The 21,776-nt window shown below is 36.3% G+C and overlaps 1 protein-coding gene across 1 annotated transcript in view; it reads right to left on the reverse strand.

Moving 5' to 3' along the window:
* Positions 1–1,110: 1,110 nt before the first annotated feature.
* Positions 1,111–21,776, reverse strand: part of LOC149258077 (F-box/LRR-repeat protein 15-like) — a 195,120-nt gene continuing 174,454 nt past the window's right edge. Inside the window, exons 2-17 of the mRNA XM_089414651.1 lie at positions 6,411–6,612; positions 5,998–6,130; positions 5,744–5,861; positions 5,429–5,629; positions 5,074–5,344; positions 4,853–4,951; positions 4,676–4,764; positions 4,490–4,589; positions 4,215–4,385; positions 3,449–3,601; positions 3,084–3,244; positions 2,781–2,979; positions 2,193–2,662; positions 2,019–2,082; positions 1,805–1,891; positions 1,111–1,675 (exon numbers count right to left, since the gene is read on the reverse strand). Coding sequence (XP_089270777.1) covers positions 1,604–1,675; positions 1,805–1,891; positions 2,019–2,082; positions 2,193–2,662; positions 2,781–2,979; positions 3,084–3,244; positions 3,449–3,601; positions 4,215–4,385; positions 4,490–4,589; positions 4,676–4,764; positions 4,853–4,951; positions 5,074–5,344; positions 5,429–5,629; positions 5,744–5,861; positions 5,998–6,130; positions 6,411–6,612 — 2,590 coding nt within the window. The 3' untranslated portion in view covers positions 1,111–1,603. The remainder of the gene's footprint in view (positions 1,676–1,804; positions 1,892–2,018; positions 2,083–2,192; positions 2,663–2,780; positions 2,980–3,083; positions 3,245–3,448; positions 3,602–4,214; positions 4,386–4,489; positions 4,590–4,675; positions 4,765–4,852; positions 4,952–5,073; positions 5,345–5,428; positions 5,630–5,743; positions 5,862–5,997; positions 6,131–6,410; positions 6,613–21,776) is intronic.

Here is a 21,776-nt window from a genome sequence, read left to right on the forward strand (position 1 = left end):
GTGTGTGTGTGTGTGGATATGAGAGAGAGAGAGAGTCACTTCTCTATCTCTGAATTAAACTTATGCTTCTGTTGGGTTTCACTGACGTAGTGCCGATTACAAACAGTGCTTAAACAAACCACTGACAGAGTCTTCAAAAAATGCTACTGGTTCTCCACAACAAGACCAGGGTATACAGATGGATCTTAGAGAAGAATAATGAAATAGCATAAGAGATGAAGCATAACAAGTAGTACATTTTACCTAATAGGCTGCCTTGATCTCACAAACACATATGTGGATATGAAGATCAGAAATAAAATTCTGCAACTGAAACTACCTAATAATTTCACCAGCAGCTGTACATCTCAACAACCCAAAGCATATCTTGATAACTAAAAGGCACACAGATATCATGAAATATGAATACAATGACTTTGTAACAAACAGGCTATAATGACTTGTAAAAAATAATCCCTGTACAATGGGATAGGCAGTCCGAGCACATCCAAAATTCTGCCATTCCTATGTAAACAATTCATGGATGCTTAGATGAACACTCCAACTCCTGTGTCTTGGCAACAACCAAGGTCAGTGTCAGACCTAAACATCACGCTAGATCTGAAGCCACCAGATTTAAAAGCACTAGTAAAGGCAGTAGCCGATGTTATCAATGAAGATTACAAGTTTGAGCAGTAAAACATTCATAGGGAAATCTTTTTCTGTGCTCCAGTTTGGTCGTCTTCAATCTAACTATACATACACATCAGTATTCAAGAGAACATTGAAGTTTAAGGTCTTCAAAACAACGAAACATCCATACTGTATCAGTGATCAGTGGCAGAGGAATAAATTATTGAAATTCAAAACAAGATAAATGCAGAACAATGTCTAATTTGATATACGGAGAAACATTTTAAAAGGTGTAGAAGTTGAGAAGGGTACTTGGTATATAAAGAGAAACATTTAAAAAAAAAAATAAGAATCATGAAAATTATAATTGACGCAAAATAAGCTATCTCTACTCCTCAACAGTATATAAAATTTAAATAAGCCGCTGACACAATCTTCAAAAAATGCTACTACAAATTTTCTTTACATGGTTCTCCACAAGAAGTTGGACAAGAACAATGAGATAGCAAAAAGAGATTAAACTCGATAAGTGGTATCTTTTACATATTAATCTGCATTGAGCCACAAAAATTATATATAGATATGATGATCACAGATAAAATTCTGCAACGGAAACAATCTGATACTTTCAAGTTTCACTGACTGCTGTAGATCTCAACAACTCAAGGCACATCTCAACAATGCCAAGCCTACTGACATCATAAAATATGAATATAAAGACTTTGGAAGAAACAAACTGTAATGACTTCTGAAAAATAATTCCGGAACAATGGAACAGGCAGTCTTAGCACACCAAAATTCTGCCATTCCTATGTACACAATTCATAGATGCCCAGACAAAAAAACTCCAACTCAGACACCAAGACTGAATTTAAAGTTAAAATAGCATGTTATGGTGATGACTTGCTACATCTGCTGCTTATATCCAAACCAAGTGAAACTCAACAATTAATAAGCCTTTCCATCAAATGTGCAGGCCCAGGTACCATATTCAAAAACTGCTGTAAATCCGTTTCAAATCAGGAGATATCAAACGCAACTTGGCAATGCTTGTTGAGGATATCTTTTGCACACAAGAGAAACTGTTACTAATAACAACACCAAAAAGAGATTGTCCTTTCAAAATAGTGATTGCATCAACAGCCATCCAAATAAATGCAAATTTCTGAGCATCAAAGATCAAAGTACTCACCTTTGGGCAAAAGCGGACATCAAGAGTTTCAAGCAAGTTACATGACTGAACTGTACATTCTAATTCTTGTTCTTCAATCCCACATGCCTGGATAAAGAAAGGTGCAGTATGATACAAATATGTGACACAACTATAAAGATTCAAAAATGATCTTCAGCAATGACAAGACATTAAATAATTGAATGAAACTACATCTTTGGCAAAAAGCACATACTTGAAGCAACAGGCTGGTCAAGCGAGGGCAATCTAGCTGGAGTATCTCCAAAGCAATGCAGTTGCTGAAGCAAAAATTCATTCATGAGCCATTGTTTTGTCTCCCAGAAATGAAACCTCTTCAAGTACATTTGAAACTTAAGTAAATCTAAGGTTAGAATATAATAAAACTCACCTTAATTTCAGTGTTGCTAGATTTAAACAGGCCAAATTCACTTCCTGGATATTGGCAGAAAGAGACAAGTTCAAAGAAGACAGGTTCACACACTGAGCTGAGGCAGGAATTATAACCTTTTTAATGTTAGCACAGCCTACACAATTAAGATGTTGAAGTGATTGATTTGGGTTTCCTTTCACATTGATTTTGTCATCCCTCAAATCATACTTATTTTGTTTCTTATGTGATTCTGAATCGCTGTAAGAATTGCCAGCCCCAAATCTCCAATCAAAGTTATGCATATTTACACAGCCATTCAAACTCAGATGGGTGAGATGTTGGCACCATGTCAAAAGCTCTTCAATTGCAGACTGGCTAAGAGTGCCATAGGATAAATCCAACTCACAGAGGTTTGGAAGTGCTCTTCCTTTGTGGAGTGGAATCAATGCTGTATTCTCAAGATATTTGCAAGCCTGAAGCTTCAAAACCTGATTTTTATACAAGGGAGAAAAAGGCACTTAGGTTTTCTATCAAAAATACCATTTATGATAGGTGGCAAATTGTCAGGTATAAAAGAAATCTAGAGTATTAAGTCTCTGAAGGTACCTTTAATTGGGAACAAGAATCAATGATAGGCTGCAAATTTGTCAAGTATGTATAAGACATATCTAAAAGTGTCAACTTGGAGAGTCTCTGTAGGGCCAACAGCCCCTCTGGCCCAATTGAAGTGCACGACATCAAAACCAATAACTCGATGGAAGGGCATGCAGCAGTTGCAGCAGCCAAGCAATCATTGTTAAGTAAGCTACAATATCCAAAAAAAATTGTAAATGGGAACTTCATCATTAACAAAAGACATATATGTGGTTAAAAGGAGCACAACCATAAACAATTTTTAAGATAACCAACCTGCAGAAAGAGGCATCAAGTGAGTGCAACTGTGGACAGTCGATATTTGCTTGAGACAGAACACCACATCCTTTCAGCTCCAATGCTGTCATTTGAGGAGCTCTAATTTCAAGTTCAGTCAGATGGGCACATATTCCTAAGTTAAGTGAGCAAAGCCCAACCTGCAATGAGTAGATGCTTTACTACATAATTCATTTAAAGCCTTCAAAACAGATGAGCATGATAACACATGAAGAATACTTCTTCGAAAAAAGAACAAACTAAGGTTATTTCAAAGGGTATATTATTAATCGATGGGCACTGGCAAGCAAAGCATACAAAGCAGCATATTGATAGAATGTAGGAAACACACAGAAAACACTTACAGGGGAAAATGAGGCTCTCTCCAGGTGATCACAGCCATCTAGATGGACTTTCTGCAGTCTTGGACATGCTAGTTGAAGGTTAGTCAGTCCAAGGCAACCAGTAAGAGAGAGAGTGCGCAATGATATGCTATTTAAGTTCACGTTTGTGAGGCTCTACAAAAAGATATAACAAACAGAGAAATCTTTATTAGTGAACTATAAGTCATTGTGCATTACAAAGATTGCATGGTATTGAAGAACTTCGCGAAAAATCTGTTACATCAATTCCCATTTCCTTGGGCCAGCCTATCTGAAAATTCCAGTCCCCTATGGAGAATAACTTTAATCATTGTGCATTACAAAGATTGCACGGTATTGAAGAACTTTGCAAAAAATCTGTTACATCAAATCCCATTTCCTTGGGCCAGCCTAACTGAAAATTCCAGTCCTCTATGGAGAATTACTTTGCTAAAAGCTCCGTGCACAAAAGTACTAAGTTCAAAATATTGTATTACTCACTGTCGATTCTTAAGGAATGATCTAAATTCATTCATTGATTTTCAAAATTAAGAAAATCACAGCTATTCATCAATTTCAGAAGAGAATCCTAGAATTCTGTAAACCTAGATTTTAAATGACTACCTTACATTTCCTTTGTGAACTCTCACATATGCTAACTGCATAAATCCAAGGAGAAAACAAATGATGAAGTAACAAACTAGGAAGGGCACATAGCAAAGGTCGCATCTACAAAAAGCCTAAGGCATACCTCAAAAACCAAACATACCTCACAACTATCAAGAATAAGGGTATTGAGCATCGGACAGCCACCACCATCCCTAAAAACCTCACAAATTGAGTCATTCAATGATTCACACCCTGTCAAATCAACTTCAGACAAACAAAGGCATTGTAACATTATAGTTGTCAAACTCTGCTGCTTCTGGAGAACCAATTTCTGCATATGCCAGTAAAATCACAATTTTGTTAATTGCAAATAAGAAACAAAATAAAACATAAAATAGCTTGCAATAAGCTCAGAAGTCCATCTCTCCAGCAAACCTCAAGTGCAGTTGATGTAATAGCAACTCGATTAAGAATTGGACAACTTGTGACATTTATAGATACCAGAGCTGGACTAGATAAGTTCAATTCAACAATCCTGCAAGCAAAAGTTCATAGGAAATGAATGGAATAAATACAAAAATATTTCAAAATGCATATAGATTAGACACATAATGTACTTACTTGCGGCAATTGACAAGACTTATGTGCCGAAGCCTTGGAAGATCCAGTGTGACAGAAGTTAGCAACCAGCAGAAATCAAGTTGAAGTGCCTGCATAAAAACCAAGAAAATATTAAAAAACATATGCAAATTAGAATTATAAATTGTCCAACACTGGTTACAAAAAATAAAAACCCACCTCAAGAAAAACACACTCAGATAAAGAAGCTATTGATGTGGCATTGATTCCCTCGCAATTATGGAGCCTCAGATCAACAAGCCTTGGCATTCTCACAGCCTTGAGAATAAATGAGTGATGTTTTAGTAAAACAGCATACAGAAAAATTTAAAGGAAAATTTATAATTAAGTGCCTACATATCCTTTGTAAATTTGCCTATTGATGGGAATCAAAAGGCAACCTCCAGAGAAATATTTGAGCAGTAGGATGCATCCAGAAAACGGAGATCTGTACAAGCAACTGCAATTTCTCTAAGCGTATCATCACTAACATAAGAGCAATTGGAAATACACAAGGACTGTAATAATGGGCATGATATAGCTGCAATACAAACTCCTGGATCTGAAAGTTTGTGGCATGAAGCTACATCAAGCTCTTGAAGAAGAGGACATGACAATATAGCAGATGAAATGTCTGACCGCTTAAGCGACAATGTTTCCAGGAGAGGACACCTGCACATCATTCATGTTATATTTCATTTTACATTATTCTCATAGCTTCTGGATAAATGCCTACAAATCTGATCTCAAATATACCTGACAAAGATTCGAAGTATATGACATCGAATAACCTCGAGATGACGCAGAGATTCATGACGGATGCGTATGTCTCGAGTACCACCTCTGCCTGAAACAGCTTCAGTGATTATCAACCGGTTCAACATAGGACACCTGGCCACTAAGTTGAAAAAAGCATCACTTAAAGTCCCATGATCTATAGTTAACAGCCGGAGATTCCTGCACAAGAAGGAATAATGTGAGCTGAAATAGGCACCAGTGGTCCAGGATATCTTCAATCACACTGAATATATGAAGAGTGTGAGGATTACAACTTACACTGAACAACCTTACCTAAGAGTACACAATGATTCACGAACAGAACGCAATGTTTCACGGCTAGGATTATCCAAAAGAAAACCTGGAAGATGCAGTTGTACAGCTCTTGGATACCTGCGACACATTAGAGCAACTGTCCAGCTACAAAAGTAAATAATCATTAAAATCTAGAAACATAAAACAAAAAATAAGTTATGCATGCATTTGGTAACATTGATCTCTTTCCAGTAGCAAGTGACTTATAGATCACTGATGTAATTAGCAAGTACCTTGCTGTGCAGTAATTTGGCAATTCTCAAAATTCAAACATCTCCAGAAGTCTTCATGAACACTAGCAGCATGCCACTGCCTGCATGCTAGACCGGCTTTACACAGTGTTTTATGGTCCAGAAAAGAGAAGACCTGTGAAAATATTTTTGAATTTAGTTACATAGAAAGTAAGAATTAGCATACCAAAAAGAACCACCCCAGAAAAAATTCCCAAAAAAAACATTTTGTGATATTTTAAAATCAGTTATATAATATAGAAAAAAGCATCCCCTGAATGGTTATTTTGAGAAACAGAACAGCTAACGAACTCAGGTAGTTATGTCACCACTCACCACAAAGGTAAATTCTAAACAAGTTTAGAAAGGTTAAAATAAGTAAACAGGTATGAGAACTACACCATATGCATACATACCATGTGAATTAAATCATCAGTAAGGTCCAATCTTACTTCATGACAGCCACTGTGACCTCCTTCATTGTCTTCTCCTATATTCAGTGACTCCATATGTGCTGAGATCTCAATTACCCCAGGAGGCAGTTTCTGAGATAAGCCTCGTTCCAAGTTTGGAGATGAGTTCTGTTCCAAGTTGTGAGATGAGTACTGTTCCATGGCACTGGAAGAACCCGAGGTCAGATAATTCATTGTTCAGAGAACAATAAACTGATGTCAAAATGCCTAGCAGCAAATACTAGATGCATTCAAGGACAAAGAAAATCTACATATTCACCATGATATTCCAATAGTAGCTAACATAATGCTTCATATTAATATGCATATCTCAATGTCCTGATCATACTTATATGAATCAGCATTACCAGCTCAAAACAACTTATCCTTCGAGGTTATAAAAACTAGAACTGAGAGGAAACGTGAGTCATAGAATAATTCACTTCAATGCAGTAATGCAACAATAAACTCCATCCAACAGCAAAGCAACTGACACCCAATAGTTAGCAGCAAAGTGACTCCCGTATGATAGTTAGCAGGTGGCATTTTCCAAAGATATGGAAAAATTTTATTCACAGAAAATCATTACATTGTAAGACACCAAGCACAGGGATTATATAACAGCAGAGCACAACATCTAAACAGTTCACACTGTAATTCCCATCACATCATAACAAATAGAGTGACAACACACAAGTACTATATAGAAAAAGGGAACAAAAGATACAAATTAATTAAGCAGTTATAATTTAATGGCTTGCAGGTGGTTAACAAAGCTGCAATTTATTAGGGGTGGCAGGAGTGGGAGGGGTGATCCTTTGCCCCGATGAAAAAATCGAGATACAATATGCCTGGGGACTTCGGGTGGCAACCAACAATCAAGGAGTTCCTTGCTTTTTGAAAAGGTTTAGAGCTAGCCATCGGAAAGAAGATCCAGAAAACTATGATATTTGGTGATACATTGATAGTAACCTGGAGAGTTTGGGAGGCTAGCCGGCACAATTGCAGCCTCTCTCCCATTGTGCTTCGGATTCTCCTACAACTTCAGCAGTTTGAACATGATAAAGTGGATGCTTTAGCTAATAAAAGAACAAGATTGGACCAAGGGATTATAGAATTGAATAATAGATTTATATTAAATTCCCCATTGCCATGACTCTTCCTAACAGCAAAAAAGGAACAATTATTTGCATTAATGAGCAATTAAAAATGTTAATATTCGAGGAGTCTGAAGAGCAAGCATATTTTTGGAGTATAAAGGCTACAGAGGCGACGGCCCATATGGTCTAGCGGCTGTCATTTACTGCCCGGCCTCGGACACCACCCCTCCAGTACTCCTGCCGATCTTGCATCCACAGATGGCATGCGAAGTCAGCTCTCAAACGCCCTGTGTGTTCATTGCCTTGTGTTGGACTTCGAATTTTTAATTGGTCGAGGAGTTTTCATTCAATTTGCATCACACTGGAGCTATTTCCTCACTTCCTCCGTATCAAATTGCATCTCCAGCAAGAATTTTGAAGCATAACAAACATGGATGAACCAGTCCTGCATTCAATTGTGAGAAGCAAGGGGATCAGAGGTCATGATGTATACGACAATCTCGACAACAAAACCCTCCAGGATTATATTTGATGGAGAAGTTTATATTTCACCCACAGGCCTCCGAATCAAGCAGGGATCTGTTCTAGAGAAGCAGTGGCAATTAGAGCCAGCATCTGTAAGCAAATGTTCACGTTGTGCAAGTTCCCCATGGAGAATGTTGGTTCCTTTTCTCGTAACATTGAAAATGTCGACGTCAACCAGATTATGGACAGGGTTCTAGAGGCAATCGAAGGCATGCTGAACCCCTTCAACCAGTGAAATGAGGCTAAAGAGAAAGCTCAGAAATCCCTCCAGTTGTTAACCAATTCCAAGCTTGAATTATTGCAGATTGAAATTGACCGTCTGCAGAGTGAATTTAGGACTAAAATGGCAGCCATTCACTGCAAATTGGTGGAGATGGAAGACATGTTTGTCACAGGATTTCAGCTAGCACCAGCAGAGGCCGAAGCCAGTGAAAACGCAGCAAGGAAAAAAGGGAAGAGAGTTCAAGATCCAAAGCAGCAAGACTAATCAATGTGCCCCAATTTTGAAGAAGTGTCTGGCTAAGAAGGCTAGTTTTTGACAGTTTCTTCTGTGTCTTAGTTTCTGATGTTATATAAGTTTTGTCTGTATCTAGGAGTTCACTACAAAGTATATAATAGGCATCTATTCAGAATTGTAGGCAAGAAACGTCATAAGCATAGGCTTCTCATGTTTTGGACATTATAGTGGAGCTGGACAAAATATGTAAAGGTTATGGCCCAAAAACCATTTTCTTTTTAATAGAAATCTCCTAACCATCCCTTTGAAAAAAAACAAAGCGGCAATTCATTAGATTCTTGAGTCTTAAATGCTCAAGCCACCTCAGCCTCATTATCCCTAATGCCAACATGGGGTACAATATTGTTAAAAAATGGTATTGGACATTATTATTAAAGTGTAATTAACATTAAATACGGGAAGAATAATCAGCACATCATAGAGAGAAAAGATAATCCAATACACAAGCAACTCGCATCATAAGATCAACACCATTGTTTCGTGGGTACTTTTACAGCCCATATTAGCAGGTCTAGCTAAAAGGTCCTTACAAGACACTAAGTTGGCACCACACAGAACAAGTGTCCACTGTCACCTTGTCATGCATCCCCACTCTTTAGGCTAACTCCTACAAAGCCAAGGGAGGTTTCCCTACACTAAATATTTCCAACACTAGTAGACCGGTGCTTGATATTACTTTTTGGGTGATGGAGTCTAGCTAAGTATCCAAATACATTTTAGATTTCTAAATAGGTGGAGGTGAGGTGAGGCTTACGTTTGCCTTGCAAATTACCTCTTCCAGTGTCAAATTACAATCACAACCTCTTCTAAATTAGCCTTTGTATTTTTGGACTAAGATGTGAGTTTGGAGTCGAAAGATGATGTATTGGTGTGCAAAAAAAACTAGGAGTGATTCTCTATTATGAATATAATTCAGATAAAAATAATAAATATAAATATAAATATAATAATTAATAATTAATTAACTAATGGTTAGTTAGTTAGTAATGAAGAGGCATGTCTTAGAGATATGACCATTCATGAAAGGGCAACTGCCTAGGGTATATAAGCAGGCCCTCATTCTCATTTGTAATCATCTCATATCTTACATCAACTCAATATACAATAATCAATATACAGTTACATGTCTTACAATGGACATTTATGTCTTTGAAGTATTTTAAGATTTCCGCTGCATATACAACTTTTGGTCGTCACATTGGTATCAAAGCTGTTCGATCCTCTGGACACTCAACCACTGAAGAGAACCAATCTAATATAGCCTTTGGCCATTAATCATCCGTCAACCTTGTTGTCGTCACAATTGAAGCGTTTTGCTACACAAAGTTGGAGTTTCTCTGTTTTGTCAGTTTCGTCATTCAAGGCTTTGGCAATTAAACAAAAACAAAAAGAAAAAAAAGATAGTCAAAGAAATAAAAAGTAAATATAAAAATTAAAAAAAAAAAAGATTTAAAGAAAAAATCATATAAAAAATATACTATTAACAAAAAAAATAGTCTGATGTAAATTTTGAAGGAGAACATTCGTATATATAAAAAGCTTCTACATTATTGATAAAAAGTGCATGATAAAGTCAAAAGGGAATCTTTCCAAATATCTTTAGAACTATACTTACGAGAAGGAAGAGTAGATAAGATTATCTTGATTCTTCATTAAGTAGTTTACAAGCTTGTGGTCTTAGCAACCCATGGTAATTTCCCATGGTATTTTCAAGGTAAAAGAAGAACGAAAGGAATTAATATCTTTATGTGAATGGTAAGTTTTACATTTACGTGGAGAAAATTAACAGAGTCAAAGGCACATAAGAAGACATATATTATATATTATACCCCAAAGAGGTGAATAGCCACGTTTCACTAGGGCTGTAACTTTTCAAAAAGAAAAAAGAAAAATTATAAATATATATAGAAAAAAAAAAATTATAAAAAACATAAAGCAAAATAAAGTTAAAATAAAAAGAAAGTTAAAAAAGAATTATAAAAAAGAAGAGAGTTTAAAAAAAAAGAAAACAACAACTACAATTGTTGAGAATATAAAAAATATATGTATATAAAAAAAAATATTATAAATAAAACAAAAGAAATAAAATAAGTGGAGACAACGCTTGAAAAAAGAAGATGAATAAGTATGAAGGAAGAAAAGATGAGTTCCACACAACAATCGCTATTTTGGACTAAATGTCCATTTTGTCTAGACATTATTGGATACACTTATATTCATGAAAAATGCAATTTAAAATGTCTAGCGTGTGGAAGATTATTTAGTACCAAAGAGCATATTGATAATGAACAGATGCAAATAATAAAATTAAAGGAAGAAATCACAAAACTTCAACAAAAGAACGAAGCATCAAAAAAGAAATATAAAAACATCGAAGATCGGTTTCATGAAAAATCAACAAAAAAGCAACGAAGAAATTTGGCATCCAAGGGACCACAATGAGAAATTACTACACAGATAAAAAATTCCAAGGTTAAGAAACAAAGACTAAAACAAGAAAATGAAAGTTTTGATAAGGAACTAAAGGAGAATCTATTAGGAACAAAAAAAAAAAATTGTGCCTAAAAATCCTTAATTAAAAATTATTAGAGAAAATAAAAAATTTAAAAGATAAAGAGAAAGATTCTAAGGACAAAGTCAATGATTTAGAAAATGACGAACTTTCACATCTAAGGAATCATAACCAAGTCTTACTTATGCAAATAAAGAAGCTTAAAAGTGACAAAAAATCACTAAATGACAAGTTAGAACAACTTCAAGAAGTAGTATCGAAGTATCCAATCGTTTTAGTCCAAGTTGAAGATAAAGAAACAAATACCGATCCAGTGAAAATCGTAACTCAAGCAGAGGATAAACCTACTGAAGTGAAGACACACGCAAAAGTTGCAGTTCAAACGATAGACATTCCAAATGATGATTCATTAGTCAACTCAACAACAACAACGCCTGAAGGAAATCAGGGAAACATCCACTAACATGATAAGGGAAAGTCCAACCAGAAGAACTATTTATCGACATCCAAATCACAAGAGCAGACTTTCCAATCAATCTACATACCAGTATCACTCAGAACATAAACAACAAATTTATGTTCCCAAGAATACTGAAGTTTGTAGAATCCAGTCCTACGATAACTATTCATCACAAATTTCCAGAGATCAGAAGATTCCATAGAAGATTAATCTAGGATGGTCTAATCCGTTCTCAGTATGACAATTTTGTCTATCACTCAGAGCATCATATCATCTTGTATCAACGAAGATGAAAGTTTAGAGACGAGAAGATATTCTCAGTAAGATTTGAGGACAAAGCTTCTTGAAGAGAGAGGCAATGTTATGAATATAATTCATATAAAAATAATAAATATAAATATAATAAATAATAATTAATTAACTAATGGTTAGTTAGTTAGTAATGAAGAGGCATGTCTTAGAGACATGACCATTCATGAAAGGGCACTTGCCTAGGGTATATAAGCAGGCCCTCATTCTCATTTGTAATCATCTCATATCTTACATCAATTCAATATACAATAATCAATATACAGTTACATGTCTTACAATGGACATTTATGTCTTTGAAGTATTTTAAAGATTTCCGCTGCGTATACGACTTTTGGTCATTACGTTCTCTCTTGGAATGCCTCTAGCAAATGGATCAACTATGGAATTAGGAGAGATCTTATCCTTGGTGAAGAAACCCCCGATAAGAGCTATTCCAACAATCAAATTTTGATGACCTTGATGCAACAAAGAGAAAGTGAGGATTGTTACCCACATTAATGGGTAACCCATAGGAGAAATTTGTTCTCTTCATTTTACAACCAGCCATCTAGTAGCCCCATGATGGTTAGCACAAAACACTATGACAAAGTTCTATACCCATTGCTCCAGTCAAATCTCTCTACCAGTTGACATTCTTCTTGAAGGAAGGTGGGTCATTTCTTGGTACGTACTTTTGTTAGAAAATCAAAAAGATTTTCTTTTACTTGATAATTACTTGTGATGTTCTTGATTTCTTATTAGGTTTGTTTATATCTTCTTTCTTTTAGTTTATCAAGCAATTACCAAAGCAATAGCACATAAATCAATGGACATCAGATATAGGCTCATAGCGAGGGGGAAGCCCCTATCTAAGGGAAAACCCAGTCAGTAGCTCTTCCTTCAATAGTTTTCCTGAGATATTCCAAGACTTTAGACCTTGACACAAACTTTCCTCCACACCAAGTCAACCTTCTTCTTCACTTGCAGATGATCCTACTTGATCTGGCAGCAAAAGTAACTCTTTCTTCAACCCAACAACTTCGACCTTACTTTGGAGACTTCGATCTTGGCCCAATATAACTTCCTAAGGTAGCAACATCCAACAACAGCAACTTCGACCTATAGCAGCATCAACATGCAGCAACTGGCTACAACATCAACAAGTGAACTTCGATCTTCCAAACCAAGGCACAACAGAGAGAGAGAGAGAGAGAGAGATGCACCAAAACTTTGATTTTCCTTCCTTCCTTCTCCTAGACCAAACTCGCATTCATTTTGCCTTCTTTCCTCCACTTCGCACTTTTTCCCAACTTCAAGAGCTATTGAACTTGCTTGAGTTGAATTGCCCTCCAAATGGAATTCGAACTACTTCATTGATAGTCCTTAGGTGAGGTCGAATAGCCTTCTTTGAGGTCGACTTGATCATCTTAAGGCCAACTTCATTTGGAGGTAACATAAATCATATTTGACTCAATATTTAACCTTTTTACATGATTCAAAAGCCCAAGAAGGGTCTCTTTCGAAGTACAATGACTCTGTTGACTCAGAATAAATCATAGAAGTCGTCAATGAGTACTTTGACCTAAAACATGATGACCCAAGCATGACACCCATGTTTTAATAATTCATAACAATAATAATAAAAATCATTTTCTTTATTTTTTTGACAAGTACATTACATGATGACTCAAATACATTAATGAAGACCGAACCTAGTTACATTTTCCAACACCCCCTCTTAACTAGGGAGGTATTCATCATAAACAAGTACAAGGAAGATCTCAACTATATGAACCATGAAGAATTTTAGGCACCGCAATGCCATGGACTAGATTCCTGACCAGGGCAATCTATCCAAGTGGGACTAAGATGGACTTGAGCTTTCAACCTCTATAGGTACCATCAGGCTTACTTGCTAACCATCAACCCAGGAATCCAGGTGTGTATCCAAAATCAGAGCTCTATAACCAACACCACCTTTCCAACTTCGGGACCTAGACATCAACACAAAGTGTTGGCCAGATGTCCTCCCAGGCAATGCTTCACTCACAAAGCCTCAACACTCCTTGATCTAGCAGATCAAGGACAACAAATATCTTCTGACCAAACTGATCGGTAACTAGCATGCTATCAAATCCTTCGAGAGGTTCACTTGTATAAACACAACCCCAATCAATAATATACTTTCACATATTCATAAATAAACACAAACCTTCGGGGTTTTCCTGATGTTGCTTCTCAACACGGTAGGCTATCAACCGAATCTTTTCCTTTTCTACTTTACATGTAGCAACATATCCTTCAAAATTCATTCTCCAATCAAGACTATGCTCTCCCTCTCAACCAAGGAGATTTCCTCTATCCAGGCTCCCTCTTAATATCAAGGATATTCCTTTTATCCGGGCTCCCTCTTAACCTAGGTAGATGAGCTTCTTCTATACGACATCGGAGAATCTTTCATGGCTTCCATTCATCTCATCAAAGTTATCATTACCATCACTGTTCATATCATGCTTTTCATTTTTACATTACAAACATCTTCACTATGTACCTGCACAACTTAGATAGCAAGTACAACCAAAACTATAGAAGCATGAAGTTAGCCATAACAAAATTTTATAATAACGAAAACATTTTACAAATATAATCAGCGAGAAACTATACTTCAATATTTCAACTTCTTGCCCAGGTTTTGTTAGGTTTTGTTACAAACCCTAAATCACATTCATAGCTCATCAAGTTATCAAACTCATTATATCTAGGGTTTCAATATTATTTTAATGACATGACATGATCTTTTGTATAGCAAACCCTAGAATCAAATCAGGTTAATGTATCTAACAATTTTCAAATTTCATATGATAGACTTCCTACTAGGATTTCATGTAAACCCTAGATTTTATACATGAGCTCCTAAAACCAATCATAGCTTAATCAACATCATGACTAGTATATACTAGGATTTGATGTAAACCCTAAATTCTCAGCAATCACTATATAGATGGATTGTCATATCACACATACTAGGGAATTTAACTATTACTAGGGTTTCGCTGCAAAACCCTAGATTTACCAAACAACATCATCCTAGAACATCAAACTCATACAAGGGCTTAGATTAAACCCTAAGACTTACGACCAACAATAATTATTAGGTCAACACATACATCTAGGAATTCATAATCAATCATTAGCATAACATATGTCAAGCAACAATTAGACATATACCGACCTAGACCAAGCTAGGGTTTCAACCAAATGAACACATACTTAGGGTTTCATTCCTAGGATTTTACATTACATATCAGAGGTTTTGCTTATAGACCCAACCAAACCCTAAGGATCTAGGGTTTCAATTCAAAACATAGCAAACCCTACTTTACCAAAACTTCAAAGGTTCGGGATTTCAGACATCATTTCAACCCTAACAAGTTAGGGTTTTCATGATCATACCAAAACCCCAAACATGACATCAACATAATAGCAATTTCCCAATAACCCTAAGCAGACTAGGGTTCCAAACATTAACATTAGCATACCCTTAGGTTAGGGTTTTTCAGAGAACCTTTCTAGGGTTCTATAAGATCAATTTAAGAATACGAGGGGGGTAGATTTATCAAGTGATGAATCACCCAAAACAATAATTAATAAGATTCAATACAGCTAGACACAACGATGTTAGTAATAGATTATCAAATGGATAAACATTTATTACAAAGAAATCAATGTTTTGTAGTTTAAGGCATACCTTTGTTCCTTGACAAACCTTGTCTTGGGGAACCTTCTTCCTTATTCCTTGAGGATATAGCAGATGGTTTCCTAATTAAGACAATAGAGGGAGAATGGTGATTAGTATTTAACATAATCAAAACTTAAATAAGAATATGAAACTAGAAATTGAAAGGAAATGAGATACTTATCTTTGGGAGATGTTGGGGGCTCCCTCCAAAGCTTGAGGGATACCTATAAACTTATAAAACAAAAGAAAAATGTATTTTCCAAAAACATGTTAAAACCTATAAATTCTAAACATCAAAAATACAAAATATAATATCTAAAACTAGAAGAAAAGGACTTAGCAGTGCTAGTCCCTTATATCAGATTCTTCGAATTTGGCTTTCTTTAGGTCTTCTTCTTCAACAACATTAGCTTGATCTCTTCTCTCTTCTTGCTTCTTGGATTGTCGAGACAGTCACTCCTGTAGTGACCTTTCTTGTGACATTGATAGCATTCTACTTTGGACATGTCTATCTTCCTCTTTGGTCCTTTTGATTTCTTGAAGTTTCCTCCGTGTTGACAACTAATGAGATCCTTAATTCTTCTTAATTGCAAGCAATCCATAGTTCTTCAAAGTGGGAGCTTCCTTCCAACTGTTGAGTCTTGCAACAAATGCACCCCAAGTAGGTGGCAATCCTAGTATAGCAGTGAACACAAGTTCTTTGTTTGGAACAATTTCATCAATGGCCAAAAGATCATCTTTGATTCTTGCTATCTTCACAAAGAAGGAGGTAGCTATATCTTCTTTATTCATCTTTGTGGTCCTTAGTTCATTCTTCAGGCTTGCTACTTGACCAATGTTCTTAATAGTGAATAACTTTGACAAAGCCTCATACATTTCTTAAGCATGGTCAATGTTGGCTATGAATGAGACAAGGTTGTCCTTTATTCCTTCTACCATTAGGTTCATGGCCACTAATTCCAAATCTCTGAACTTTACTTTATCATTATCAATGGAATCTTCTGTAGGCTTCTTTACTTTTCCTTTAGCCAAGTCTAGTACCTTGTTCTTTTCGAGGATGAGGTCAATCCTCTTCTTCCAAGATCTGTAGTTTGAGGCTCCTTCAAGTTTGTTCTCTCGCTTCATTATGTTAGACATCTTCCTTGAATATAGTAGACTTTTTCCTTGAAATAATCCTTTTGAATGATCCCTTGATCAAGTGCTTGAGACTGCCTTTAGCTTCTTTCTTCACCAAAGCTCTAATACCATGTTAGAAAATCAGAAAGGCAGAAAGATTTTCTTTTACTTGATAATTACTTTTGATGTTCTTGATTTCTTATTAGGTTTCTTTATATCTTCTTTCTTTTAGTTCATCAAGCAATTACCAAAGCAATAACACATAAATCAATGGACATCAGATATAGGCTCACTATTAGGGCAAAACCCCTCTCTAGGGGAAAACCCAGTCAACAATTCTTCCTTCAATAGTTTTCCTAAGATATTCCAGGACTCTAGACCTTGACACAAACTTTCCTCCACACCAAGTCAACCTTCTTCTTCTCTTGCAGATGATCCTACTTGACTTGGCAGCAACAACACTTTCTTCAACCCAACAACTTCGACCTTGCTTTGGAGACTTCGATCTTCACTTAGAAACTTTGATCTTGGCCCAATATAACATCCTGAGGCAGCAACATCCAACAACAACAAATTCGACCTATAGCAGCATCAACATGTAGCAAATGGCTACGACATCAACAAGAGAACTTTGATCTTCCAAACCAGGGCACGAGAGAGAGAGATAGATGCACCAAAACTTTGCTTTCCCTTCCTTCCTTCTCCTAGACCAAACTCGCACTCCGTTTTCCTTCTTTCCTCCATTGCTTACTTTTTCCCCGCTTCAAGAGATATCGAACTTGCTTGAGTTGAATTGTCCTCTAAATGGAATTTGAATTGCTTCATTTATAGTCCTTAGGTGCCTTCTTTGAGGCCGACTTGATCATCTTACAGCCAATTTGATGTGGACGTAACATAATTCATATTTGACTCAATACTTAACCTTTTTACATGATTCAAAAGCCCAAGAAGGGTCTCTTTAAAAGTACTATGACTCTATTGACTCAGAATAAATCTTAGAAGTCCTCAATGGGGACTTTGACCTAAAACATGATGACCCAAGTATGAAACCCATGCTTTAATAAGTCATAACACTAATAATAAAAATTCTCTTCTTTATTCTTTTAACAAGTACATTACATGATGACTCAAATACATTAATGAAGACCGAACCTAGTTACATTTTCCAACAACTTTAACCATTCTTGCAATCATGTGCTTTCATTTAATACTATGGGCATATTGATATGGATCACAGGGAAACTTGGATGATTGATCGATCTCGATTGTATCCTTGTTCCCACACTTCACTTGGGAGGTTAGTCTTTGATTCTAGTCTAGTGGGACCTCCTCTAAGGCCTTAGGGTTTAAGAAGGGCACTACTAGGGAGGTTTTGATTGATATAGCATGTCTAAGGTAATCCATACTTACCACTTTCCATTCTTAGGGTTCGTAGTCATTGGTCATTGGGATTGACACCCTATATCCACACCCTTGAGTCAGGGCCCTGAAACTTGGACCCAGAGGTTGATACAACGGAAACAAAGTTAAAAGCATATAATGCCACAATGAAAGAAAATGTAAAATGCAAAAGATGGTTGGAACAATATTGAGCGTGTGGGCAATGTTAACCATTGAAGTTGCACCTGATTTTTTTTGTTTTTGAAGACTCCATGCCTGAGGATATGTCAAAGGCTTCATGTACCATCAGAGTTCATATATCATCAGAGTTTTTTAACTCTATCTACGTCTTCTCATCTTCTTCTATATTGTACTCAGAGTCCGCAAGCTCTACAGGGATGTTGTAAAGTGATGCTAGTGTGATGAATTGAGTCATGTAACAAGGCTAGGTAGCTTGGGACATTGTCATCAAGTGAGTTTACTCTGGGAGGTTTTTTTTACTTGGTTAATTATCGATACTTTCTAGCACATAATAATTAATCGAGTTTTTTCCTCCAAGAAATAACCCCAAAGTCGAAGTGCGGCTTAATGGCAAGGCCTTGGGTGAGTGCTACTGTCTAGAGTCATTGTATATTACCATGCTACATCACTCAAGAAATTTCGCGGAATTTGACTAGGTCTAACTAGGATTTTTTAATAATTAAAAGCTCCCTGCAAAACGGGATCTTTTAATTATTTTCTATGTAATGATGTAAATAATTGGTCTTCGGAAATGTCTAGGGCATGTAACTACTCGAAATTCATCCTCAGAGGCCCAAAAATATCCTTGTATCCTCTTTGAGGGTCAAAAAACAACTTTTAGTCCCTCAAAAGCCAATTTTACTTATGTCAGTGACAAATTGACGAAAAAATTCAACAAAAATCAATAATTATAAATTTTCAAAAGTCAAAATAAGTCAAAATTTGACAAGGCAAATTCAATGAAGATCAAAATTGATGTGGCAACCATGTGAGGCCCACCAAGCAAGCCACAACTCAATTACAAAGTCAAACAAAAAAGCAAGTTAAAAGCAGTCAAAATGGTCCAACGTTAAAGTTATGAAATACGTATGGCCAATGTTTAAGTTGAAATAAAGTGCAAGGCATATTATAAAGTTTAAGCTTTAATAAAGTGAGTGGGGAATGGACCCCACCTCCCTCTCCATGGTGTATGCATAAGTTTGATAAAACACATGCAAAATTAAAACTCCACGCAGGTAGGGAAAAAGCAGATACGCAGGCCTAGTCTAAGGAGGAAACCCACATATCTGATTTGGGTGAAGATTACTTAGCAAAGTTTAAGGGACTTTTGTGTCCCATCTACTCTAGCCTTCACGCATGTGGCAGCTACTAGATTTACACTTAGCCCGACAACTATATGCTCATCCAGAGAAGATATTTGTGCTGCTAGTCAAGGGGACAGCTCCACGTATGGACAGATTTGGTACACGTTGGGCACAAGATCATTGTATTTGGTTGATGACTAATTTAGAGGGCTATTGCTCCCATTCATGTCCACAAATTTCACACTTGGCTACACAAAAAAGGTCTACGCTTGGCTAGAAGAGGATATACACTGCCTGGGATATCAGCCACTTGTTACACACCTTCTCCATGGAGATCTGCAATGCCAGCACAGGGAAAAATGCAATGACACCTACAACTAGCATCCAGTCACTTAGCAAATTCGAATTTGCTCCTGGTGCCACTTGTTAATGCATTCTACATTGGGATTTGCTCCCATAATTCTATTTAAATGAACCTTTGGCTTTCATTGTGTATTCACGTCATGAGCTATTGGGCTTGAGAAAACTCTACCAATTTGTATGCTTGTTTTTGCTAATAATACAAAGACTTGATTTATATGTGCAAGCTATCTTGCACGTATCTTTGATTTAGAGTAGTATTCTAGGAGTGAAAAATACTAATTGATTTTTGGAGGAATCTTTAGTTTCTTTTACCCATTGTATTTCTCTATTTCCTTTATGTACGCTAATATTTGTTTCCAAGTGTGTAGAAAATCTTTTGGAATTGTGTGAAGGATTCTTTTGGGCGTGGGAGAAGTCTCACATAGATCAACTCACTCCCGGATTCAAGATACGAAAGACCCATTGATCTCAACCTTAAGAGCTTCATTCAAAGAGAAACAAAGATGAGAGGTCCACTTTTCCTATACTCTACTTGAATCTCTTATAATTTAAATTCCATATTTCATTTCATCTAAATCTAGAGCTTTCAATGATTATATGAGCTAATTAGAGCATTTTCCTAGACTAGACAAGTATGGAGTTTCACTTCCATAGCTTGGTTTAGTTCTTGTATACTAGTTGTGTATTATTATTTGTTTTTCCTTTCATTCTCTCTCCACTAATTTCTTAATTTGTTTTGCAGTCTTTTAAGCAACAACTCAAGTTCACTTTGGCTTCAAGTTGGAGGAGGGACTCTTCTGAAAACTACTAATTCATCCTTTGCAAGACCCCTTGCATTTGTTGGGCAACTTTGTAGCAAGGTTGTGAGCCCTTTTGAGGCCCATCCTTGGCTAGGAAGCGTTCTTTAGAGGGCTGCATCTTTTTCTCCCTAGGTCATGGGCCTTAGGAGAGGCTTAATCTCTCCTTTTTTCATGTTATTTCCTCCTCATTTCAAGTCTGAAATTTGTATGTAATTTTCAGATTTCAAAAGGCTTTCTTAGGCCTCATTTGTGTTGAGTTCTCATCAAGGAAAGTCTATAGTTAAAGTATCTTATTGTAAAGACTTCCTTGAGGTTCTTTGAGGCCTAGAGAGAGACTCTCATTTCTCTTGTAACACACCTAATAAAAAGTTCATTTTTCTTGTGGGAGCTTGGGAATTTTCCCATGGCATCCCGCCTCCTTATTTAGAAAGAGGACTTTTCTTTTGGGTGGATTGATTCTTTTAATAACTTCTAACTTACTTGCATGCTTTGCTCTTGTTAATCTAATTTAACTTATGCATGGTTTAACTCATAATTTCGACACATAGCACTCACAATTCCTCAACTTTGCAGTCAAGTTTGCTATACCATTTGCCAGATCTTTTATGTTGGGCAAATTTACTTTCATGGTTGTTTAAGCCACAACATTTTCAAATCTTTTGGGAAACTCATTTTATTTACTACAAATATCTCAAGCAAGCGTTTCACTTTTGGCTCTATTTGATGGGTCTATTTTCATTCACTTAGCATTTGCTTCATGTGATTTATTGATACATGCTTCACTATTTTCATGTCAACTTGTGCTTAATGTTATCTTAGTTATAATGCTCATTGATACATCTTTTGAAGCATTTTTCATTTACTTGGAGCAAACTTGCAAATTTGGGGCCACTTGTGAAACTTATATTTACATGCAATTTGCTTTTACAAAGCTTGTGAGTTGATGATAATTTCCATTTATTGTTCCCATTGGACGCTTGAGCAATTTTTCTCTCTTTGGAACAATAGCATCCACATGCATCTCATTTAGGCAACCTTAGCACTAACTTGCATGTCTAAATTATTCACCTCCAAGCATAAGCTTGGTTGAAAGACTTTTAGGTACCCCTTTCTTTCATCAACTTGAGGGACATAGATCCTCTTTCGTGGTTAACACGGTGACCTTACAGTCATTAGAGCCACAGTTTCTGCAGCATTAGAGG

This window comes from Pinus tabuliformis, chromosome 6, assembly GCF_031772625.1.
Source record: "Pinus tabuliformis cultivar Carrire ecotype Pingquan chromosome 6, CPIR1, whole genome shotgun sequence".
NCBI classification, from domain to species: Eukaryota; Viridiplantae; Streptophyta; class Pinopsida; order Pinales; family Pinaceae; genus Pinus; species Pinus tabuliformis.